At 45.8% G+C, this 26,129-nt stretch overlaps 1 protein-coding gene across 3 annotated transcripts in view; it reads right to left on the bottom strand.

Moving 5' to 3' along the window:
• Positions 1-11,727: 11,727 nt before the first annotated feature.
• Rbm5 (RNA binding motif protein 5) overlaps positions 11,728-26,129 on the bottom strand; it is a 34,161-nt gene continuing 19,759 nt past the window's right edge. For all 3 annotated transcript variants that reach the window (XM_005347865.3, XM_005347866.3, XM_013346534.2), the window contains exons 12-25: positions 25,633-25,720; positions 25,398-25,475; positions 25,245-25,317; positions 23,580-23,665; positions 23,130-23,214; positions 22,831-22,922; positions 17,607-17,768; positions 16,200-16,349; positions 16,047-16,118; positions 15,295-15,474; positions 14,934-15,008; positions 14,017-14,114; positions 13,808-13,937; positions 11,728-12,318 (exon numbers count right to left, since the gene is read on the bottom strand). In XM_005347865.3, the coding sequence (XP_005347922.1) occupies positions 12,193-12,318; positions 13,808-13,937; positions 14,017-14,114; positions 14,934-15,008; positions 15,295-15,474; positions 16,047-16,118; positions 16,200-16,349; positions 17,607-17,768; positions 22,831-22,922; positions 23,130-23,214; positions 23,580-23,665; positions 25,245-25,317; positions 25,398-25,475; positions 25,633-25,720 (1,495 nt within the window). In that variant the 3' untranslated portion in view covers positions 11,728-12,192. The remainder of the gene's footprint in view (positions 12,319-13,807; positions 13,938-14,016; positions 14,115-14,933; positions 15,009-15,294; positions 15,475-16,046; positions 16,119-16,199; positions 16,350-17,606; positions 17,769-22,830; positions 22,923-23,129; positions 23,215-23,579; positions 23,666-25,244; positions 25,318-25,397; positions 25,476-25,632; positions 25,721-26,129) is intronic.

A 26,129-nucleotide genomic window follows, 5' to 3' on the forward strand; every position in this document is an offset into this window, starting at 1 on the left:
CAGGTGAGTTCCCTCAAATTGAGGGCATGGCGTGGTCAGCAGGATTCTGAGATTCTGAGGAGACACAGGAGCACCTGGCAGGCTGCTGAGCCTGGGCTGCCCAGGTAGGAGGCTGGGTAAACCTGCGTCAGTGAATGGAGTAAGTCATGAAGGTTTGGGGAAGTAGGCAGAAGCAGCCCCTGGCAGCTGATGCTGCCTGCTGCGTACTGACGAGTAAGAGGGGGCAAAGGCTTTCCTTTTGTTCCCCCAGTCCAAGGGCGAGTCAGTGTCTCAGCTCCTAGCCCCAGTGCCGTGGTCATGGGTAGGGAGACTGGGATGAGGGGCTCAGGGGACCCCTTCAGGATCCTACCCTCCAGTTCAAGTCAACCTAGATTAGCCACTGACCAACTACTGAGAAGAACTGTTCTCTGTTGGTGTTTTTGTCACATTTTTATTACATGTGTGTATCTCTGTGTGCATGTGGGCATGGAGATCAGAGGACAACCTGCAGGAGTTGGTTCTTTCCTATAATGTGGGCCTCGGGGGCTGAACTTATTACCAGGGTTGGCAGCGAGATTCTCTTTACCCACTGAACCATCTCAACAGCCTCCAGGAGCTCTTCTGTTACCGCAGAGACCACCCTGCCTGGCTCCACCAGCCCAAGGGGGCAGGACCAATAAGGGTAAGATGGAGTCTTCATCGTTCAGGGTTTTGTACTCAAAACCACTGAGGCAGGGAGGAGTCACTGACCTTGACCCCTGATAGGATTGAATGTGAAGGAACCCAAACCTTGTACCAGGCTTTGAGGCTTTGTCCTGGGCCACCAACCAGCTCCCAAATCATGACATGGAGATCCCCCCCCCTTTTTTGGGGGGTTGTTGTTTGTCAAGACAGGGTTTCTCTATTGCTTTGGAGCCTGTCCTGGAACTAGCTCTTGTAGACCAGGCTGGTCTCAAACTCCCAGAGATCCGCCTGCCTCTGCCTCCCGGGTGCTGGGATTAAAGGCGTGTATTACCATTGCCCAGCTCTTGCTAACTTTTTTTTTAAGGATTTATTTATTTATTATGTATACAACATTCCTTCCATGTATGCTTGCATGCCAGAAGAGGGCACCAGATCTCATTACAGATGGCTGTGAGCCACCATGTGGTTGCTGGGAATTGAACTTCAGGACCTCTGGAAGAGCAGTTAGTGCTCTTAACCTCTGAGCCACCTCTCCAGCCCCGCTAACTCTTATAACTTAACCTGTTTCTCTTCATCTACATTTTGTTTCAGGGTTTTTACCTTTCTTTCCTTCTGTATATCTGACTTTCACTGCTTCTCATGTCTAACTGGCTGGTGGCTGCTTGCTTGACTTCCTGCCCTTGGCAGCCCCTGTCTTTCTCCCTTGTTCACGCCTTTGTCCAGATTTCTCCTCCTATTAATTCTCTCTGCCCATCAGCTCCGCCTAGCCTTTCTCCTACCTGGCTATTGGCTGTTCAGCTCTTTATTAGACCACTCAGGTGCCTTAGGCAGGCAAGGTGAAACAAATGCAACTCATCTTTACATAACTAAACAAATGCAGCATAAACAAATGTAACACATCTTCATATAAGCAAAATAATATTCCACAACACTACCTCTCACACGTGGGCTCACACGGGGACTGCATGCACATCCTTGTCCTGAGATGGCTGAGACCCTTCTCCAGATAGACGCTTTCGAACTGTCCTTGGCTGACAAGTGCCATCTCCATCCCCACTCAACCTGGCCTGGGTTGGGCCTCGTGGGACACAGCACTGTGTAGTTTAAGTGAGCAATTGGTACCTTTCTGCTGTGGTCTGGGGCCTACAGATATGAGCATCTGGGATATTAGGCACCAGGCTGGCCCCAAAGGAGGAAGACTCTAGCCCCAAGCTGGGTCCATCACTGCACCAGTCTGCACAGGTGTGCCTGGTTCTTCTGCTGGGTGGCTCCCAAGCTTCCATGAGAAAAAGGAAACAGTGGGCAGGAGCCAGAGCATAGAAGGGTCTTGGTGGTGATGGTCATCTCTGTAGGTTTACTTGACTGCCTCCTCCCTTAATCCAGGAACCTAGCTAGCTAGGGCAGGGCTGGCCTTACCGGGAGTGTACATTGAGTGCAGGTAGGGAAAACATGGATAGCCAGGTCACTTGGGCCAAAGGCTGTGGGACAGAAATGCCTGCTTTCCACATGGTGTGACATTTCTACTGCTAATGACTCAAGTTCAGGGCTGCTTTGCTGTTACTCTTTTGGTTTTGAGACTTAATTTATGGTGTTGCCCAGGCTAGCCTCAAACTCCTGCCTCGGCCTCAGGGTGCAAGGATTACAGGCATGAGCTACCAGGTCCAGCTGAGTAAGGACTGCATTGAATTCCTTAGCTAAGGACAGTCAGTCACCATGCTGCCAACACAGGAGATAAGCACATTACCCCGCCCCCCAGCCCTAACTCTACATGAGATCTGACTTACCACATCCGACACACTTCCATCCTGTGCATGTAACATTCTGTTCCAGGTACCGCATGCACGCCCACAAACGAAAGACGGTATTTATGTCTGGAAATCACCAATATTTACTCACATTTTACGACACCCCCGCCCCCACCCCTGCCTGGAGAAGTGTGCTTCTCTTCTCCAGTGCAGCATTTGCTCATGAACTCAGAACAGTGTTTACCCCAACGCCGGTTGTTTTGTTTCCTAGCAGCCTAAGTATGACAGTCCCTGAGCACAGAGTTTAGCTGCATAGCTTAGCATAGAGAAGATCTGCTCCTGAAGCAGAGACAGTATTCATCAGTACTCAGCATGTAGAGTGAGGCTTATTTATGATTTTTGAGACAGGGTCTCCTATGTAGCCCTAGCTGACCTGGAACTAGATATGTAGAGCAGGCTAGCCTCAAACTCACAGAGATCCGCCTGCCTCTGCCTTCCCAGTGCTGGGATGAACGGATGAACGGCGTGTGAAACCGTTACCCCTGGCCTCTGCCTTCCTTCTTGAACAACCTTTAGCCTTTTCTGTTGTTGGTCATGGCATTCCCATGGTCGGAAAGAGAGGACCAGCCTGGAAGAGCATTCTATAACCTGTGATAGGTTGCTGGGCTGCTTCCCCTAGATTTTTTTCTCAGAAGTGTACTGAGCAGTTCTCGTTCCTTCCAGCCCGCACTGGGTGACTTGGTTGAGGGTCACTTCAGTCACTAGCCAGGGTGGCGGTAGTGTCCTGGCAGATGGTTGGTGAAGAGCTGTCTTCCTCCTCCACAGACTCAGACTGGCAGCGGGGACAAACTGTGTAGCGGAGAGGTGCAGGGGTGACGGGCCCTGGCTAGTGTGGCATCTTCGAAGAGGTTCCTGAGCCTTGTCCTATGCCAGTAGGTTTTCCTGGAGTCCCACCCACCCCTGTCCAGGAAGAAGCCCCTAAGCCTGCTCTGAGACCAGGCTGTCCCCCAGAAACTAAAGACTTGTAGTTTTGAGGCCGCCTCTCTTTCCTGCTTTCAGGACAAAGGTTTGGGCCAGGACCTGGCAGATTCTGCTTATCTCTGCATAAATATTTATCAGGCTCCAGGAGCTAGAGCCTGCAGCTGGCTAGGAAAAGGATAGAAAGCCGGGGTGGGGCAGATGCTGTAGAGGATCTCAAAGCCCTTTCCTAATGAGGGTACTGGGACGGGAGAGTGCCGCCCTGGATCCTCTGGAGGGAGAAGACAGATGGACAGCGGGACAGTCAGGGAGAGTTTGGGTATAATCCAGCAACCAGACCTTGTGCACCCAAGAAAAATGGGGGGGGGCAAACAGGCAAGGCTACTGGAGACACTTTAGCCTTCTTAGGCTACACCAGGGGTGTTTGAGAGCTGTGCTCTCCACACAGTTGGTGCTAACCATCATCATCCCCTGTTGTGACCTCATTTCCCACACAGTCCTAGAACTGCATTGCCCAAATGTCCTAAGAACGGTACCACACACTCCCAGCCATGGCGCTCCTCCACAGCGATGCTCTTTCTAGATCCACGTGTCTGTGAGCTTACTGCCCTTGCTGTGGAAGGGCTGTGCCTGGTGCAAGTCTCTTGCCTTGTCCCACCATCTCTCCCACCCCAAACCCTCCTTCTAGAATTACTCCAGGTCCTTTGTCCCTCCTTGAGCAACCTGCTCCCATCTTCCAAAAATGTCCTCTCAAGCTGCTCCCTTTCTCCATCTTCCAGATCTGTGCTCACCCAGGAGTCCGGGCTCCTTTCGTCCACCGTGAGCCTCTTTCCTCTCTAACCAGAGGCCCTGTGAACCTAGGTGAGTCAAGCAGGCTGGCCACCTGGGGGAGGGGGATCTTCTCAGATCCTCAGCCTAGCTCTCCTCTGGTGCCACTGGCACCCTGCCGCTGCCTCTCCTCATTGGCATGCTGGTGAGACCCACAGGTGGAATCAAAGCTCTCCCGCAGCACAGAGCTGAGTGGCACAGCAGGGACCGGGGAGACAAAGGCTCCCCAGTCTGGGGAAGAACAGGAGGAGTAGGGGCAGAGAGGGCATATTTTGGGGCCCAGTGTTTCCTTCTCAAACACTGCTAAAGATAAGGAGGACAGCCAGAGCCAATGAACACCCCAGTAGATAATGAGGGACACGGGGGGGGGGGAGGGAAGGGACAGCCTCAGGCACAGCCTGGGGGGGAAGGCTCCCTCCCAAAGCCCAGAGCGCTCATTAGTAGAAGCCCACGGGGAGAGGCAGCTAAGTGGGTCAGTCTCCTCCCCGAGCAGCCTGACAGGTGTGGGTTGGGGAGGAGGCTTCTCAGCCTATTGTCCCTCTAGGAAGTCAGGTCTGTTCTTAGTCCCTGTCCCTTGACCCCCCTTTCTTAGCCCCTGACTACCCCCCACCCCGCCCTGTCTTTATATCCTTATCTTGTAGCTCCTGTCTCCCAACTCCCTTTAAGCCTCCAGCCCCTCTCCCCGCACCCCCAGACTCTGTCCTTCAAAGGGCCACTACCTCCTCCCAAGGAGTCCCCCTGAGCTCCCTCTCACCTCCCCCCTTCCTGCCTCCTTTCTCGTGGGCTTCTCCCGTACTCTACACACCAACCCCCGTAGGTGTGGGGGGCGGGGGTGGGGCAGCTCAGCCAGCCTCCCTAAGGCATCCTCCAGACTGAGCCACACCTGGGAGAAATTGAAATCTTAGACTCTTCCCCTACCCCCGCCAATGGAGCAGACATCCCTGTCCCGGCCACGAAAGGCAGTAAAACACAGCTCCACTGGGGCCAGGCTGTGGGCCGTGCCAGAACAAGCATTCAGATTTGGGGAAGGAAGCCAAACAGGGCATGCTGCAGGCTCCAAGCCAAAGCTTTTCTGACCTGATCTCCTCATGCCAACTGGCCTTGGGCATCCAATCTGGGGTCCCAAACTCCCTCTCTTCACTGCCCCGCCCCAGTTACACTGATAGTCCCCGAAGATGTATGGAGTGGAGGAGAGGAGGGAATTTCAAAGGTGGGTCTTCTTTGTGCAGAATGTCTGGGTCCCATCTCCCAAATGTGGGTGTATAGTTGAGAGAGGACAAGACAGCAGCCTGTTAGGTAGTAACCCTTCTTCTAGGTCCCAGCCAGGTTTTTGGCTATCTCTTGATCAAGGACTCCCCTTTTCTGTTCAGGTCACCTTTTTTTTGAGTAAGAAGCATCCGACTGGTCCCAGGACAAGGGATAGGACGTAGATGAAGCTCTGCCACTTGCCTTCAAGATCACAATTCTGGGAAAGGCTGAATAACTTTTCCAGTCTTCACCAGGGTCTCTGTAACCTGATTAGACTGAGTCTGGCTGCACAAGAGTTAATCTCAGTCCCCACCCCCGCCCCCTGCCCCATGTGTGCACAAATTCCAGGAACGCTTTCCATTAAGGACGCTAGCTCCGAGCAGATTTCATTTACATTAATAAGAACCAGAAAAATCCGTGTGTGGGGAGAGGTGGGGTGTGTGTGACAGGCAGGGTGTGTGGTTACCACTCACAGTTTGTACTGGAGGCTGGCAGAGGGCAGCAGTGAGAGGCTCAGAAGGGGCCTCTGGGCCAGTGTTTAGTGTTTTGTTCAACTTGAGAGACTCCTGGAGGGGAGAAGAGCCCATCCAACTGCGGGGACTCTTTCCTGAGACGGGGAGAAGGGAGGGATGGCTGGTCTGAAGGTTCAGCATGGAGGGATGGCAGAACCCAGCCTTGGGGAAAGTCAGACAGCAATCTCTGGAGATGAGAGCCAGAGGACCCCTCATTTGCATGAGCTGTTGAAGATCTGGTACTGAGCCCCGTTTTTACCAGTCTGTTCTCTCTCCCTCTTTTCCTGGGGTGGGATGGCTACTGTATTATGAGACCTAAGGCCATTAACTCATCCCTCAATCTTCTTGCAGCTTTGACTCAGTCCTGATGCTAAGCGGTTGCTGGACCTTTTTTATCCATTTGGGAGCTCAGGAAATGCCTAAGATTCGCTGCTGCTCTTGCAAAGGACCCAGGTTCAATTCCCAGTACCCACATGGCAGCTAACAACCATCTGTAACTCCAGTCCTAGGGGGATCTGCTGCCCTCTTTTGGCCTCTAAGGGCACTAGGCATGCACTTGGTGCACAGACATATATGCATATGCATGCAAAATCGCCATACACATTAAAAAAATAAATCTTGCCTTTAATCCTAGCTCTTGAGAGGCAAGAGGCAGATGCATCTATGAGTTTGAAGGTGGCCTGGTCTCTGGTCTACAGGGCGAGTTCCAGGACAACCAGGATTAGATTAGACAAACCCTCTCTCTAAATCCCGCTACACACACACACACACACACACACACACACACACACACACTTTTTGGGAAAAAAGCAAAAAAAAAAAAACAATAAAATGAAACAAAACAACCCCCATCAAACAAGGAGGACCTGCAGAATGAATATGTGCACAGGAGTATGTCCTGGGTGGTGATTCGCATTGCTGTCATGAATGCTATAGCCCTGAGGATTCCCATCTTCATCTTAGTTCACAGCCAGCTGCCAGCATAGGTCTCCTTCCTTCAGGAGTGAGTATATCTAATTCCCTCCAGGCTGTTCTTGGCACACAGGGCTGAACTTTGATGACTTTATCTGCCCTGCCCTTTGTACCGAAGGCTGTCATGGAGGTACACATGACATATGTGCTCTACACATTAGACTGAAGGCATTTGATGCAGTGGCCCTGTACACGTCCAGGCTTCTGAGAAAATATGCATATTTTCTGGGTGACATCCGGATGCAGGATGACTATCTCAGTCTGTGTCCACACCACCTGAGTGTAGAGGGTGACCCCTCAGCCAGGCCAAGGGCTGAGCAAAGAAGCCCCAGTTGTGGTACCTTTCAGGATATGAACTCAACTTTGCCATGTTTCAGGCCTGAGAGATAGGCATCACCTGCAGGGCAGGCTCTGATGGGTTTCCACACACTGCCTCTGGGCTCAAGTCATCAAGAGCAGAGGCTTAATTGCTCCCACGAGTCATTGCAAATAGCCTCTGTCCAGCCTGACCCTGAGAGGTGATGTCTAGGACTGTCAAGTTCACCTGGGCTCAGGGAAGATTCCTGGCCTCTGAAGAGAGAATAAGAGTCCTGGCTCCTTTTTCTCCCACTCACTGTAGCCTCATCAGTATGCGGAACCCACCCATTGCACAGTTGTCTTATCTCAGCATGGGCAGAGCAGAATGGAAGACTCCTCCAGACCCTCTGGCTGGCTGCTCCTCCCCTTCTTATCTTGCCCCCTCAGCCTCCCGCCCCCTTGCAGCAGCTGCAGATCTCTCCAGCTTCTCTTCCCAGCATCCTCTAGGTCTTGCTCTTTGTCTCTTGTCTGTCTTTTTCTCCCTGGGGCACTGGGGGTACACCCGAAGGGCCGGATCACTCCAGAGCTGGAGTGATGGGTGCTGGAGCCCGCCCTTGTTTCGGCAGGCTGGAGGGTCTGAGTCAGCTCCTCAGAGGGTCTGGAGATGCCAGCTTTCAGTTTGTTCTTCAGCCAAGCCTGTCATCATCCTGCCTAGCCGGTAACTACAGTACTCACCCTGAATTGATGGCCCCAGATCTTGAGGTTTGACAAGGTACCTGAGTTGGAATCCAGCTTTGATATTCACCAGCAGTAACCTCCAGCTACTTGAGCATTAGTTTTCTCTCTAAATGGATGAAAATGGAGCTTGGACTGAGACAGAAGAGAACCCTGTACTTCTTGCTGTGGACTGCTTTCTGTCTAGGTGTGGCTCCTCAGTGTAGTTTGTTCTGACCTTAGCAGATGCTTATACATCTTTCCCTCCTGCCACTTTTTGGAAGACTAGGGCATCCCAGCTTCTGAGAGCTCTGGACAAGAATGTGTGCACAGTCCCGACGGACTGTGGAGATACAAGCTTCAGGTCTGATGGGAACTATGCCAAGATTATTCTGAGTCAATAATTATGTAGATGGATGAAGGGAGCCCCAGAGGCAGAAGTGCATTTTATCGACCGAAGGAATTATTTACCTGGGTAGGAAGGGATTGCTAGGAGACTGAAGCACTTGCTATGCACAGGGCCAGCCTAGTCCTTGCTCCACTGCCCCACAGCTAGGGGCTGTGGAAATTTCTTTTTCTTCCATTTTAGAGAGACAGGGTCTCATTATGTAGCCTTGGCTGGCCCAGAGCTCACTGTCTAGATCAGGCTGGTCTGGAATGTATAGGAATTTGCCTACCTCTACCTTCCAAATGCTAGGATTAAAGGTGTATACTGCCACCTCACCAGGTGACAACTTTAAGAAACCACCCAAGACAAGGTGTTTCTCTTTGTAGTCCTGGCAGTCCTGGAGCTTGCTCTGTGCCTTGAACTCAGAGATTCACCTGCCTTTGCCTCCTGAGTCCTGGGATTAAAGGCGTGTACCACCACCATCTAGCAAATAAAAAGATTTTTAATTATGTGGTCAGATCCCCCGGAGCTAGAGTTACGGGCAGCTGTGAACAGCCCAGAGTGGCGCTCAACAAGAACACCGACCACACACTATTTTCTGCTGAGCTGTCTCTCCAGCACCCTCTCTCTTTTTTGGCAAGTTCTCACTCTGTAGCTCAGGCTGACCTTATCTTAGTCCTCCTGTATCTGGTTCTAAAAGCTAGGATTATATACCATAAGAAAACTTTTTAGCTAGTGGAGCTTTTAGAGAAGGACCTTTGAGGACTTACAGCCTTGACAACATAGTACTTTATGGTATGAGTTTAGCTATATTTCCTACATTTGGTTTAAGAAAAGTTGTAAACTTCCAGTGCCTCAGGTCCTGGGACAGGACAGTTTCCTGCTTACTACCGCCCAACTGGCTTGGCCAGATAGATGACCGAGTGCTGCCACCTCCTGGCTGTATGAAGCACTGTGTTCTCAGGCACTGGGTCTCCTGATCACTCCACCTGTCCCTGAGGGCATTCGCCCCTCTGGAATAGGGGTAGCTGGGCTCCAGGCACCCTTGAGACCCCCCAGCCAGACTGTGCATGCCTGGAGAGCTTAGCTCAGGCCTGGCTACTCATCTGGGCTTTGAAACTTGTTTGATGCATGGCCATGACAGCTGCTCCTGGATGGTCCTCAAAGCCCTGCACATTGTAGCAGCTGTCCCAGCCAAGGACAGTCTGGACTCAGGACCCTGGAGGCTTCCTCCAGGCCAGTCTGAGCTGATGGGGAAGTTTACAGTGCCTTGGCAACATCCACCTAAACCCAAACCTAGCTAGGAGAAATGCACGCTGTAGGCAGGGTAGAGCAATTTCATCCCTGGTACTGGTGCTGAATCCAACCCCGATGCTCAGTCACAGGGGTGAGAGCTCTACAGTACCAGGATCCTCCAAACGTGGTCTTGCATGGGACCAAGCCCCAAGCCTGTAAAACTTCAAACACCTGGGCTCAGATGCATGCTAACAGGTGAAGCTGAGGAGCAACATCAAAGTCGGAGTTTCTTTCCCTCCAACAAGCAGTGTAGAAAGGATTCATATGCTTCTGTTGGTATGGGCCATCAACTTAAGGCTTGAGATGGTTGAGGGAGGACTGGCTTCTGCAGGGAAGAAACTACCTCCCAAGCTTTGGTGACTTGGGTGCAGCTAACTAGGAGCTTCCCAGAGCCCACCCCACCTGTGCTCACATGAAGAGCCATCCACGCTGCCTGACAAGAGTTAACGAGGCTGCTTATGACTGTTGCTCAGGTGGTGAAAGCACTAGCCTCTCCCTAGAGACTTCCTGAGGTAGGACTGATGCATCCCTTAGGGAGACATTTGTCCAGGTGATACATTCAGTGCCCAAGTGTTGGGAATGTGTGGCCTCCTCTGAGAGGTTGCCATGTATGACCACACTTGGGAGTTTTGCATTTGATCTCACTTTTGCCTAGGAAAGCTGCAACACAGCTCCCTAGAGCACTACTAGGCTGGCTGAGACTGGCCTATTCAGTCCTTTCTATGGTCCATCCCAACTGTGGAAGGCCCATACCCACCTGAACACAGTGGAGTTAAAGAAGTTTCACATTGCTGTGCCAGCACTAATCCCAGCTGTGGTGGCACACCCAAAGTTCCTGCACTTGAAAGGCAGAAGCAGGATCTCTGTGTTCAAGTCCAGCCTTGTTTACATAGGGATTTCCAAGACAGCCAGGGATACATAAAGAGACCATCTCAAAAACTAAATAAAAAAAGAAAAAAATCAAGTAATGGGGGCTGGGAGACAGTTCAGCAATTGAACGCTGGCTGCTCTTGCATTAGACTTGGATTTGAACCCTAATAATCACATTGAAGATTCCAGGGAATCCGACATAACTTCTGGCCTCTACAGGCTCCAGGCATACTGTGGTGCATACAGGCAGAACACCTATACATGTAGAATTAAAAAAAAAAAAAATCAAAGAATGGTGGGCGATGGTGGTGCATGCCTTCAATCTCAGCATTTGGGAGGCAGAAGGAGGATCTCTGAGTTTGAGGCCAGCTTGATCTACAGAGCTAGTTCCAGAGCAGACAGGACTACAGAAAAACCATGTTTTGAAAAACAAACAAAAAAACACAAAAGTCTTTTTGGCTAAAATGTTTCTTGTCCTAGTGATAAGGATGAAATTTTATCTGCCAAAATAGAAAGCCCCATAATGAGGCCCAGCACTTTTCCTTAGCATCTGGGAAAACAGGAAGTGAGAACTGTGTGGGTTGGCATTGGTATCTTCATGCCAGCAGAGGAGGAGTAAGTTTTAACTGAATTACTGCCAAAACAGTGAGGGTCATGCCCATAATCCCAGCACTCTGAAGGCTGAGACAGAAGGACCTCAAGTTCAAGGCTAGCCTGGTTACATTGTAAGACGGAAAATAAACAACAGGGAGCAGGAGATGGTTCAGTAGTAGTAAAGGCACTGCTCTCCCCAGGACCAAGGCTTGACTGCCAGTGCCCACAAAGCAGCTCATAAGCACAGACATATACATGAATACACATAAATCTAAAATTGCTTTTAAAAATTAAAAAATAAAAATGAAGGAAGGGAGATTCTACTTGACAGAGCAGTTATGTAGTCATGTGCTCCCTGTCCTGGCAGGTCTAGAACCTGAAAACTGAGAACAGAAGCACCCACACCCATGTTTAGGAACTGGAAGGAGAGGCAGACAAAAGACTACTGCCAAGTATCATCAGCCTGGGCTATTATATATTGAGTCTTTAAGCCTAGCCTAGGTTATATAACCCATCTTAAAAACAACAACAACAAAAAAAAACCCACAAAGAAACCACCAGGTGTGACTGGCTCAGACAGCCTTTACCACCCATTCTCTTAAGAATAAAGACACAGGAAACCCATTTTTGAAGGTATTTCTTTTGTAAAGGAGCCAGCTAGACTGAAAATCTTCCAAAATTCTGTACAAATGTATAATATACAAATATACACAAGGCTATTGCCAAGACATAACAACAACAAATGACAGTGGTGGCTTTGGTGTTGATAACCACTCAGAACTTCTCAAGCCCCCAGGAAGGAGGGAAACAACATAGGCTACAACATGTAAAACACATTACATTTACACTATGTACACTGAAGTATAAAAAGCCCATTGTCCCCTCTGTTCACAAAGCCTCAGGTGGGAAGGAAGGCTGTTTACCAGATAACCCACATAAGGGAGCTCCTTCAAGGTGGGAGAACCCTGCAGAATGAAGTGGTTCACCCTAAAACTATTAATAGCAAAAGGCATGCTCTTAGAGACGGAAAATAAGAGCAAATTGAGAAGATGGCTTGCTCCCTGTGCTCATCATTGCTTCCCCCGTCTCACTCCATCTCAGTGAACCGGGCAAACATGGCTTTCCGAACAGCATCTTTGTAGGAATCGGCACCTGACAACCCATATGCACTGCCTTTGGCTCCTAAGCCAGCTCCTTTTAGCCGGACTTGAGCCTGGGGAAACAAAAAGATTGTTAGTAGCTTGTAGGTAGAGTATACACCCACCTCTCACCCTGCCCACACTACTGAGCAGAACCACCCACTAAGAGAAGACAAGGTTGCTAACACTGGACCTGGATAGTTTTAAGGACTGGGGCAATAAAAGTGGCCAAGGAAGATGAACCTACCCATACCCTTCAACGCCCACTTAGTGAATATTCATGCCTAGTAAGGCCCCTAAAGCATTTTACTGAGGCCTGGGAAAGGTACTTACAGGCACAAATTATAAGAGGATAGACAAAGCTAATATGACAAGCTTGCATAAATTAAAAAAAGGTGACAATAGCTGTGCTAACAGGGCACTGTAGGGGCAGTTGCTGGTCAAATTCCTATCATAGTCAATGGGTCTGAGTCTCTGAACCCAGAACTGTCTCACCCTGGGCTCTGACAAATTAGTGATTTCTTCTACATTTAAAATGGGCATGTGCCGGTGGTGGGTGGGTAGAGATAATAAGCCTTGGGATTCTCCTGTCTCAGCCTGACTAATGTCTGTATCACTGTAATCAGCTTAAATTTTCTTTAAAAATTAAAAAAAAAAATTGTGCTTGTTTGTGTATGGGGGCATGTGGCATGGTACACATATCAGAGAACTTTGTAAAGATGGCTATCTCCTTCCAGTTTTTTTAAAAAAAATAATTTATTTATTTATTATGTATACAGTATTCTTAGTATTCTGCATGTATGTCTGCAGGCCAGAAGAGGGCACAGATCTCATTACAGATGGTCATGAGCCACCATGTGGTTGCTGGGAATTGAACTTAGGACCTTTGGAAGAGCAAGCAGTGCTCTTAACCACTGAGCCATCTCTCCGTCTCCCACTTTTATGTAAGTTCTGGGGACTTAACTCAAGTTGCTAGGCTTCCATGTTAAGTTACCTACTGACCATTCTATTGGTCCTAACATATATTTTAAACACTCATTTTTATTTTATGTGTATGAATACTATGATTGTATGTATGTCTGTGCACTATGTATGTGCAGTGCCTGTGAAGGCCAGAAGAGGGAATCAAAAACTCAGAACTGGGATTGTAGACGCCCAAGTGAGTTGCTGGGCACTGAACCTGGGTCCTCTCTACAAGAGTAGTCAACACTCTCAACTGTTATTAACTATCTCTCCAATTTTTCTTTTTCAAATTTTAATTTTTTTAAACAACAAGGGCACCAGGCCTTATGGTACACGCCTTTAGTTTCAGTACTTTCCAGGCAGAGGCAGGTAAAGCTCTGTGAGTCTGATCCTAGCCTGGTCTACATAGTGAACTTCAGAAAAATCATGGCTATAGGGGGGCCCTATCTTCAAAACCAAAAACAAAGCAACAATGACTTCCTCTCAAAAACACAACAATGAGGAGGAAGGAAGGGCTTTCAGGGAAGGTGTGCCTTTGTCCAGTTAACATTCAGCAGGCATGCAAACCCAGCACCCAGAAATGTCAGAGTCTATACGTACCTCAATGGGAGCTGTGATGCCTTGACACTTTCTTCCTAAGCCTGAGCCTTCCCGCCAGCCCATGGCCTGCAGCATCTTGTTGCCAATGTTACTGTGGTCAATGCCATCTTTGGTGGGCTGCTCGTAATTCCTGCCAGTGGCAAACACACAGTTATTTAAAACAGCCAGAGCCCCAGCTAATGAACTGGAAAATGGTGCTCATCACATACACAGTGCCAGCATCAAACTGCTTCTTGCGTTTGGGCTCTGGAGGTTCTGGAATTCCATACTTCTCACGTCTTTCTGCAGCTCGATCTCGGTATTTCATCTACATAGAAAACAAGAAAAAGCAAGAGAGGAGTATTTTTACTTCAGCCCTTTTTTTTCTTCAACAGTCTTATACATGCAGATGTTAACCTAAAGCATCCTTTAATTTGGAGCGTATGTAGTCTTACAGACCAAATTCCTTTATTTTCTTTACTACTCTTGGTCACATTGTTTGTTTACTGTCCTAAAGATGAAGACAGAATTGCCTATCTCCAGTTAACATTTGGACAGGTCTACTTCCAGAAACAGATAAGTATTATAGAGGTTCCCTGAAACCCATCCAGTAGATCCTGGACAACTGGCACTATAATCAGTGGGAAAAGGAAAAGCCTTGAGCACAGACACCTCAGAATTATCCAGAGTAAGAAACTTCGAAACCATTTTTTTGAGGAGGTGGGTTGGGTTGGGTTTTGAGACAGGGTTTCTCTGTGTAGTCATGGCTGTCCTGAAATTCACTCTGTAGACCAGGCTGGCCTCAAACTCACAGACCTGCCTCTACCTCCTGAGTGCTGGTATTAAAGGCGTGTGCCATCACTGCCTCACGTGGCAATGGCAAAGTGTTTTTGCCATTTTCCACTATGTCTTAGGAACCTGGAACTAACTGCTACAAATAAAAGCAAAATACTCTTGTGGTGCTGTATACCTATAGTTCAGCTATTTGGAAGACTAAGGCACGAGGACTGATTGCTTGAGCCCAAGAGGTCAGGGCCAGCCTGTCAACATAGCAAGATGCTATCTAAACAAACAACAAACCAGAAAGTACTACAGACAAAAATACGTCAGGATTTTCATCCTAGTGGTGCACTATCCATTCATTTACCTCCCTCTCCCTCAGCTCCAAGGCTTCCAATTCCTGTTCGCTCAGCCTGGATCTTCGGTAGATGTCCATATTTTGCTATTACAAAAGAGTTAACAGACATACTTAGAATTCAGACCATTTTAATATGAAATCTCATGACATTAGTACTTGGTTTTGTATTCTAGCCAAATATCAATACACCATAGCACCCAAACCAAAGCTAGGGCATGCGAAGACACAGTGCTTCTCTATGCTCTACAACTCCAGATATCCACACAGCAGAAGGTACTGGCCCTTCACCAGGGTCATACTCCCACCACCCCCTCCTTCCCTGTTCCCTGGCTGCCCCCTCCCCCCTGTAAGCTTTGAGAAGCAAGGCCACCTTGTGTAGGTCAGAGAGCTGCTGGTGCCTGACTAAGGCATCTTTGTTTGGGAACTGACGCCGGCAGAGCAGGCAGGCCATCTTCTTCCAGTCGGCTAGTTTCTCTTCCTCACTCTCAAGTCTCTCTACCAGCTCTTCCTCATTGTCACTATCACCACTGTAAGCAGCAACCAGACCTCTCTGGGGACAAAATGATAATGGGTCACTGGAAATTACATAGACAAAACAGTGCCAAAATTTGAGAGAATTTCCATTACTCTGTGTTGTCCTTTAGTAGTGAACCACATCTTATTAACTGTATGGAACAGCCTTCTAGTACCAACCCTTTTGGAGCCTAAGAAATGGGTTCTTGGATGACTGTTTTTAAACCACTGACCATGCATAAGAAATCTAAATACAACAAGAAAGCAGAGTAATGGACCAGCTAAACCAGCATCTATCAAGGAAAGTACGTTTCCGCTTTGTCCTAATTTTCTTTCCAGACCATTAACAATTCTATTTACAAATGCTACAAAAGCCAATTTACTTAGCTTAGGGATTCAGGCTTCATTCATCGGTCCATCTCACCTGATCTGAGGCACAAAACACAAAGCCCTCAATATGGATTCTATAAGCCAAAGCTGCTCCAGATACCCACTGACAGGGAAAAGCACCCCATTTTAAGAAGGAATTGCATTAGGCAAGATGTAGGAGAGACTGAAACTGAGACATAAACCACACACTTAGTTAAGACACAGGTGGTACTTTCTTACTTTAAGGGGATTTTCTTCATCTCCATTTCGTACCATTTCGGGGATGAGTTGCTGTCTTTCAGCTAAGGCACCCTGGAAAGCAGAACAAGTCATAAGCTTCAAATGTTACAAAGGTGCCCATTATGAAGTATTCCATTCCTCTGTTACCATTACCTTCTTCTCAAAGAGAGCGAAGCCAGCGTCTGCTGCTGCAGATTCTCTCCGTTCTTCTTCTCTCAACGAATTAACAGGTTGAAAACTGTTTTTAAAATTTTCTTTCTGCTTATTTAGACTCTTAGCCCAGCGTTCCATGTCTTTGGCAATCTAGCATTAAACAACAGACACCATCAAAAGGCACTTACTTCTCTGTAACTTAATAAACAAGCCAACAATAATATGTTATTGGGCTCACAGGTTGACTCAGTGGTAACCTGAGTTTGGTGCACAGACCCTTTGGAGAAGGAGCCAAGGAGAATTGATCCCTTCACATTGTCTCTAACCTCCACATACAAGCAAGCACACAAACACAAATAAATGTGATGAAGGAGGCTGAAAATGTGCACCGTGTCAGGTGACGGTGGCACACACCTTTAATCACTTGGGAGGCAGAGGCCGGTGGATCTCTAGGAGTTTGAGACCAGCCTGGTCTACAGAGTGAGTTCCAGGACAGCCAAAGCTACACAGAGAAACCCTGTCTCAAAAAACCAAAAGAAATCTCTGTGAGTTCGAGACCAGCCTGGTCTACAGTGCTAGTTCCAGGACAGGCTCCAAAACCACAGAGAAACCCTGTCCCAAAAAAAAAAAAAAAAAAAAAAAAAACAAAAAAAACCCAAAAGAAAAAAAAAAGTAAAATAAAAAAGTACTGCTTTTAAAAATTTATTTCATATGTGTGGGTCTGTGCATATGACTGCAGTGCCCGCAGACCAGGAGAGGGTGTCAGCCTTCCTGGAGACAGAGTTAGAGACAGCAGTAAAATGCCCAACATGACTGCTGGGAATCAAAGTCTACAAGAGTAGTATGCTTAGATGAACCATCTCTTTGTGCCTGGCTTTTTATATATACATTGTGAGGATTGTATTCAGGTCCTCATGCTTATGCACAAAGCACTTTATGGACAGAGCTATCTCCTTGGCTCCTGTTTTATTATTATCAAGACAGGATCATGCATCCTTAACTAATTATGACCTTGCAAATTTTTCTTGTTCTTCTTCAGGATATCAAGCCCAGTACTTGAAATGCTAGCTAGACAAGCATTCTACTTTGGGCTACATCTCCTGCCCAACTAATTTTTGATTTTCGTGGATTGAATGCCACAAAAATACATGCTAGAAAAGTACTCTACCATTGAGTTGTATTACCAACTCCTTTTACTTTAACTTCGAAACAGGGTTTTACTAAGGTACCCATACTGGGGGTTGCGGGGAGAAGAGATGGTGCCCAACTGGCCCTAAACTTGTGAGCCTTTGCGTTAGATTCTCAGATTGCTGGGATTCCAGGCTTGAACCATCAGGACAAAAATGAAGAATTAAGTCAATGCAACCCTCTAAGGAAAGAATCATGGTTTCCTTGTATAGGTCATACCTGTTGAGCTGTTTTGCTTTTGGGTTTTTCTTTCTTCTCCTTTCCCTCTTTTGTAGAAGGCAGGCCCGTCTGCTGGTTAGTGCTAGACTCTGCAGCTGGCACATAGGTCTCCTTCTCTCCATCCCAGTACAAGTATTGCTGTGTTAAAGAATTATAGTAGTACTACAAGAGAAAAGAAAGTAAATGAATAGATAGATTTGCAGACTAAATTTTTGTGATGCTAGGGATTAAACCTAAGGCCTTAAATATGTTAGATAACTGTTCTACCACTGGCTATACCTCAAATTTTGCTATGATAAAAATTAATATTATTGTCAGTAGTAATGTATGTCTGTAACCCTAGCACACTAGAGGGTTAGGCAGGAGGACTGCAAATGCAAGGTCAGTTCAGGCTACATAGCTGAGAACCTATCTAAAAAAAAAAAAACCCAAAAATACAAAATCCCAAATAAATCTGGTCCAGGAACCTGTTTGTAATCCCAGTATTTGGGAGATGGGCAGGAGGATCAGAATTTTATTCTTAACTACAAAAGTAACCCCTAGGGCAGACTCTCATTTCAAACATATAAGCAAACAAAACAAATAAAAAAACCCAACAAACAAACAAAAACAAAATAAAATATACCAAGGACCAATGACACGTATTTCCTGTTCAGAAAGGACTGATAGTATACCTTGGAATGCTTGAGAATAATGATAAAGTATGAAACTTCTAGGAAAAGCAGAATATGATTTCTTCACAAGAATTTAAGAGGGTTTTACTTTTAAAATACAGGATCTTGGAGGTAGAGAAATGGCTCAATGGTTAGGAACACAGGCTGCTATTCTAGAGGATCTGGGTTTGATTCTCTGCACTCAGTTCCAGGGAATCCAACCCCCTCATCTAGCCTCTTCCAGCGTGACTACTAGGCACACAAGTGACATACATGAAAGCAAACAATCCATGATAAAACAAAACTCTAAAATTTAAAAAAAAATAGGACCTCATGTAGATGGGCTCATACTTGATGTGTAGAAGAGGATACCTTGACCTCCACATCGTCTTGCTTAGAAATTTGGGGTAACAGGCATGTGCCACATCTAGTTTATTTGTTTTTGTCTGGTTTTGAGACAGGGTCACCCTATGTAGTCCTGGCTGTCTTGGAACTCACTATGTAGATCAGGCTACTCTTCTGAAATCACAGATCTGCCAGCCTCTGCTGAACATGTGTGTGCTACCATATCTGGCCTTCTTTTTCTTTCTTAAAATTATATTTAGTGTGCATGTGTATATGTGTGTCTGGGTGCTCACATCAAGTGTAGAGGTCAGAGACAATTTGCAGGAGTCAGTTTTCTTCTTCTACCATGTGGGTCCTAGGTCTTCAGGTCTGGCAGCAAGGGTCTTTCCCTACTCTATGTGCTGGCTCCTCTGTGAGGTCTCTTGTAGGGAAAGGTACTGTCAGACTGTCACATCTATGGCTGAACTAGGGAGACCTGCCATAAAATGATCAGACTGAACAAATGAGGGAAGTCAAAGAGCTATGAAGAAACTAGGTACATAGACAGGTAGCACAACACTCTTCACACTTGGCTCTCAGATACCACAGGCACTCAAAGTCAACTTCCTGCTAACTGTACTTGTTTTGCTATGCTATATATACAGTTCCCAGTAATAAATATTTTTTATGGAGTCAAAGTTGCTTCCTGGGGCGGTGGTGGCGCACGCCTTTAATCCCAGCACTCGGGAGGCAGAGGCAGGCGGATCTCTGTGAGTTCGAGGCCAGCCTGGTCTACAAGAGCTAGTTCCAGGACAGGCTCCAAAGCTACAGAGAAACTCTGTCTCGAAAAACCAAAAAAAAAAAAAAGTTGCTTCCTCTCCTTAAAAGTTATATACACTAGCAAAAATAAAACAGTCCTGGGACGTTCTGCATCCTAAGGATGCACAGGCATGCTAGTGAAGAAACTAAACACAAAGACCACATAGTATCTGTGTCTGTCCATCTTTTTTTTTTAATATTTTTTTATTTATTTATTATGTATACAATATTCTGTCTGTATGTATGTCTGCAGGCCAAAAGAAGGCACCAGACCTCATTCCAGATGGTGTGAGCCACCATGTGGTTGCCGGGAATTGAACTCACGACCTTCGGAAGAGCAGGCAATGCTCTTAACCTCTGAGCCATCTCTCCAGGCCCCCATGTGTCTGTCCATCTTTAAGAAACATCTATAACAGGTAAACTCAGAAGCAAAAATATCTATTCATGGTTTAGTGGGGAGCTAGGGTTGGGGCCTGAGCCACAGGGGCGCAGGTGTGCAGAGGAGCGGAGTGATTTAAGATGGTAAAATATTCTGTACATTAGTTAAAAGTGACAATTGCATGATGAAAATGTAACATTAAAATCCACCAAATTATATATTCTGATTAAAATGGTGAACTTTATTTCATCTGAGAGGGAAAAACTCCCTCAGAAAACAAGACTTTAAAACTTTTAGCTAGGTTTTTAAAAAAAGATTTCCTCTTTAAAAATGAGCATTAGTATTTTGTCTGCATGTGTGTGTGTGAGGTTATCAGGTTCCCTAGAACTGGAGTTACAGACAGTTGTGAGCTGCCGTGTGGAGGTGTATGTGTCTGTATGTGAATTTAAGTGTCCCTAGAGTCTGACAAAGGCTCCAGATCCCCTGGATGGACCTGAAGTTGCAGGTATGTGCTGGGTGGGAATCAAACCAGTGTCTCTGAAAGATTACCAAGTACTGAACTCTAGCTTTCCAATTCTTTATTCTTATTTTGTAGCCCCTGGCTGACCTGAAACTCACTATGTAGATCAGAATCAGGGTCAAACTCAGAGACCCACTCTGTGTCCCCAACTGTTGGGATTAAAGGCATGCACCAACATGCTGTGCCCTGGGCACAAAATTGTTTTGTTTTTTTTGAGACAGGGCTTCTCTGTTTAGCCCTGGCTGTCCTGGAATTCAGACTGTCCTTAAACTCAGAGATTTACCTGCCTCAGCCTCTCAAGAGCTGGGATTCAAGCAGTGCTCCACCACTACTTGGCTTTTAAAATCTTGTTTTGACAAAATGATCTCTAAAAATAGAATCATAATAGTGGATGCTGATGGGGGAATGTCCTTAGTGGCATATATACAGATACATATCCATTTAAACATTAAAGAGTTGCATACTGGTGGCTGGAGAAATAAATGGCTCAAAGAGCAATGACCACTCTTTGAGGGGTCCCAGGTTCAATTCTCAGCATCTATAACTCCAGTTCTAGGGGATCCAATGCCCTACTGTAGCCTCCATGAACACTGCACACATGCGGGGAACAGATATAAAAGTAGACACAACACACATAAAGCTCAAAAATTAAAAGAGCTACTCATTCCCAACTTAGATGCTTTTATGTATATATATATACATAACATATATATAATATATATATATATTGTATCTCAAAACTTTTGAAAATATATTTTATAGCCAGGCAGTGGTGGCGCACGCCTTTAATCCCAGCACTTGGGAGGCAGAGGCAGGCAGACCTCTGTAAGTTTGAGGGCAGCCTGGTCTATAAGAACTAGTTCCAGGATAGGCTCTAAAGCTACAAAGAAACAACAACAAACAAACAAAAATATATTGCCTGAATGCATGTATATATGTGCTCCATGTTTGTGCCTGTTACCAATAGAGGCCACAAGAGGGCATCACATCTCCTGGATCTAGAATGATCAGTAGTTGTGAGCTGACATGTTGATACTGTAGTTTGTTTTTGCTTTTTGAAACAGGGTTTCACTGTGTAGCCCTGCCTGGCCTTAAACTAACAGAGATTCAGCTGCCTCTGGCCTCCTGAGTGTTGGAACTTGAATCCAGGTCTTGTGCAAGAGTAACAAGTCGTGTTTCCTACTGAGCCCGTTCTCTAGCCCATCTCAAACATTTTTATTAGGACTGTCAACAATATGTATGTATGTAACACATGAATGGAGGCACGTGTGTGCCAATCAGGGGACGCTAACTCAGGTGGTCAGGCTTGCGTGGCAACACTTTTATCCTATGAGGCAGCTCACTTGGTCTCTCAACATTTTTTAATCTTAAATCCCGAAATCCTGAAATTAAAAGTATGCACTGGTGGTCATAAAGAAATTAATGAGGGGCTGGAGAGATGGCTCATCGGTTACGAGCACTGACTACTCTTTCAGAGGACCTGGGTTCAATTCCTAGCACCTACATGGCATCTTACAACTGCCTATAATTCCATTTCCAAAGGATCCAACACCCTTACACAGACATACATGAAGGCAAAACACCAATGATATAAAATAAAAATAAATAATTAAAAAAAGGAAAGAAATTAGTGATTATCCAGGCTGTAGTGATGCATGCTTTTAATCCCAGCACTCGGGAAGAAAAGGCAGGTGATGTCTGGGCTACAAAGTGAGTTCCAGGACAGCTGTTAAACAGAGAAACTCTGTCTCAAAAAAACCAAAAACTGCCGGGCGGTGGTGGTGCACGCCTTTAATCCTAGCACTCCGGAGGCAGAGGCAGGCGGATCTCTTTGAGTTCAAGGCCAGCCAAGAGCTAGTTCCAGGACCGGAACCAAAAAAAGCTACGGAGAAACCCTGTCTCGAAAATTAAAAAAAAAACCCAAAAACCAAAAGAACAAAAAGAAATTGATTCATATTTAAAGTCCTGATAGCTCAAAATTTCGAAAGAAACAAAACCCTATAACTATCTGGGTCATATACTCTCCTGTAGAAAATGTTTCTTCTCGCCCGGCGATGGTGGCGCACGCCTTTAATCCCAGCACTCGGGAGGCAGAGGCAGGTGGATCTCTGTGAGTTCGAGACCAGCCTGGTCTACAGAGCTAGTTCCAGGACAGGCTCCAAAGCCACAGAGAAACCCTGTCTCGAAAAACAAAAAAAAAAAAAAAAAAAAAGAAAAAAAAACAAAAAAAAAAAAAAAAAAAAAAGTTTCTTCTCGGGCTGGAGAGATGGCTCAGAGGTTAAGAGCACTGGCTTCAGACTGTTCTTCCAGGTCCTGAGTTCAATTCCAAGCAACCACATGGTGGCTCACAACCACCTGTGATGAGGTCTAGTGCTCTCTTCTGGTGAGTAGGCATATATGCAGACATAACAATATATATATAATAAATAAATCTTTGAAAAAAAAAAAAAGGTTTCTTCTCGGTCCCATAAAGGTATTAAGTGAGACCAAGTTTTTCCTAGTGATAGTGAAGAGGGAAATAGTACTTACTTGTGAGTTAGGGTCATAGTAGAGCCCTGTTGTAGGATCATAATAATATCCTGAAGATTCATCATATTGATAAGTAGATGTGTCAGGCACCGCTGCAAAAACAAATCCCAGGCAGTCATTCAAGGTAAGAAACCGTATGTCAATCTCTAAGCCAGTGAGCTACAGCAGGCCTCAACATTCTTTCTTCACATTCCCAATGTCCCTCTGATACCCATTTCAAAGGGAGAGGAACTTTATTAACAACAAAGGCAACAATTAGGACCTTCCAACTGTTAATAGTCCCATGAGGTTTGGCTTACCATATTTGGTACCAGGAACTACACCAGTAGGGGAAGCAGCTGGGGCCTGTGTACTTGTGCTAGTGCTAGGCTGTGCTTCCTCAGTCTGGAAAGAACATTAGCTTCAATATAATTTCAACTGTAAAGCCTTTTAAGAGAACTAAGTCACTGCAATCATCCAGGAGGAAGGACTCCCCTGATAGACAGACTGCAGCAAGGAACTAGGGCAGTTCTATAGCAAGAGACATGCTGACAACTTTCTAAAGGTCAAGCTGAAGAATTTACAAAGTATAAATATGCCTTGCTAGGGTCTTTATATTTAAAATACATGCATATAAATATAATAACTTTAAAAAACCTAATAATTAGGTGAAATGTATGTAATTAGTCAATCCTGGTTCACATACCAGGAAAGGGTAATGTTTACATAGCAACAAAACCAGCAATTTTGTATTTAAGAACAAAGATTACCGGAGAGCCAGGTGGATTGGAGGTCTGATTATATAGTTGGGGACTCTGGGACACTACAGCCGATGAGGTGGTAGTCACTGCTGTGCCTGATGACAAACAAAAGGGTTAGGGAGAGCTAAAGGACAGTTTAACTACAGGGCAACATTCATTTCAGCCCTCACTTTGTAAGCTGCTCCTTTCTTTTTTTTTGGAGGCAGGATTTTGCTATGTAGTTGAATGGTGAATTAAACTCAAGAACCCTCTGCCTGGAATTACAAATATCACACCGGCCTGTGTCAATTTAGTGTGTGTTTTGTTTGTTTTCTGAGGTCGTGTTATGTAGAGCAGGATGCCTTCAACCTTGTAGTGATCCTCCTGCCTCCGCCTCTCTAGTGCTGCTGCTACAGGCATATAACCCCATGTCTGGCTCTGTATGTCAGAGTTCTTAACCTAATCCCCACAAAGGACCCCTTTTGGGCAGCTGCTTAAAATTCTACTAGAGTAAGATATACAAAGTTTTACATTCTATATTATGGCTAAGAGAGGAAAAGAAGCAAAGATATGTATCTGCTCTGTGCTGAGAAAAGATCTGACTCTTAGACTTTTATAGTCGGGGGCTGGAGAGATGGCTCAGTGGTTAAGAGCACTGATTGATCTTCCAGAGGACCCGGGTTCAATTCCCAGTACCCACATGTCAACTCACAACTGTCTGAAGATCCAGTTGCAGGGGATCTGACACCTTCACACTAATGCACATAAAATAAAGTTAAATAAACCATAAAAGTATTTTTAAAAAATGTCTTCCTTGATTAAAAAAGACTTTTACAGTCCTGGAAGAAAAGCTAAATCAGATAATTTTTTTCCTTTCCTTTTTTTTTTTTTTTTGGTTTTAAGACAAGGTTTCTTTCTGTGTAGCTTTGGAGCCTGTCTTGGCCTTAAACTCAGCGATCTATCTGCCTGCACCTGCCTCCCGAGTAAGCCACCACTGCCTGGCCTCAAGGACTTTTTTCTAAGACAAAGTATCATGGAGATCAGGCTAACTTGGAACTTGCTATGCAGCTAAGGATAACCTTAACCTTCTGATCTTCCTATCTCCACCTTCTACTCACTAAGACTAAAGGAATGTGCAACTACTCCTGGTTTTATGCACTGCTGGGGATTTAATCCAGGCTTCATGTATGCCACACAAGCACTTTACAAACTAAACCAGCCCCAAAGCCCTGGTTCCCACCCTCAGAGTTTCACTATGTAGGCTCTGCACTTGCTATACAGACAAGGCTGGCCTCGAACTCATGAGAGAACTGCCTGCCTATTTCCAGAGTGCTAAGACTATAGATATGCCATCAGCACGCAGCCCAAAGCCATCTTATTATGGCTCTTCTGGTGGGTGTCTGAGTGCTGCTATAGGGTCATATACCTGAACTTCTGTGGTCACTCAAAATTCAACATGGAGTTTTGAACACTCAGTTAAATTCCAAGAATAAAGCATGGTCTCTAGGAACTTATATTGAGTCTCAGTATTCACAATAACTTTTACTAGCCCTTCTGGCAAATGAGGACAGTCCTCAACGTGCTGTCTCAAGTCTTGCAAGGAACTGACTTGCAAGGAAGGAGCTTCGGGTATAGTTAATATTTCCTCAACCATAGTTACTTCAACAGAAGCAAAACAGCGAAGAAGCTTATTACCTGATGTAGACGATGCCTCAGATTCCAGTCCTCCAGCTTGTTGCTGATAAAATTGTTGGTAATCCTGAGAGTACTGAGGGAAATCCACCGGTTAGACCTGCTGTTTTAGACAGTCTGTAGAACAGGAGTTGAATGCTAGCCAAGTTCACCTACCTGAGTGTACTGTGCATAGCCATCTTGGCCTGGCTGCATATAACTGTAGTCAACACTGCCTCCTTCACCACTTTGAGACTACAAAATACCAAAAGAAAAAAAAAAAAAATCAAAGATAAATTCAGTAGAATAAAGATATCAGAACGTAATCCCTAAAAACATTCCTGCAACCATCTATTCTGAGCACCCCAAGAAAAGTCATCTTAAGTAAAAAGACCCTTCATCTCACTCTTACCTGAGTGGATGACCACTGAGCAGCAGCAATGGCTGTACTAGCTACAGAGAAAGCGCTGACACGGTTACCATCTGGAAGGACCAAATCTCTGAAATTACAAAGATGTAATCATGTGATTCTCTCTGTATGTTCAGTTTATGTTTCCAACAGTTCCAAGGAAGCACCAGCTAATTCTACCTGTGGGGTTGGGGGAGGGAATATGTGTCTTAAATGCTAGCAAGGTAGAATTTCTGAAGGAGAGGAGTCATTGTCTTCTCTATAACTGATCCAATTATCTCCTGGATGACTCATGATACTAGAAATGAAAATTTGTCTTTCTGGTGTCTTGTATGCACTGTACATGTTAACATGTGTGTGAAGGGTGTGCTCATTGCATATGGAGATCAGAGGCTGACATCTGGTGTTATCTTCTCATTTCTTCCTTCCTTTAATCCCTCTTTCCTTAGTTCTATCTATCTATCTATCTATCTATCTATCTATCTATCTATCTATCTATC

Source organism: Microtus ochrogaster, chromosome 5 (genome assembly GCF_000317375.1).
Source record: "Microtus ochrogaster isolate Prairie Vole_2 chromosome 5, MicOch1.0, whole genome shotgun sequence".
In the NCBI taxonomy this organism is placed as follows: domain Eukaryota; kingdom Metazoa; phylum Chordata; class Mammalia; order Rodentia; family Cricetidae; genus Microtus; species Microtus ochrogaster.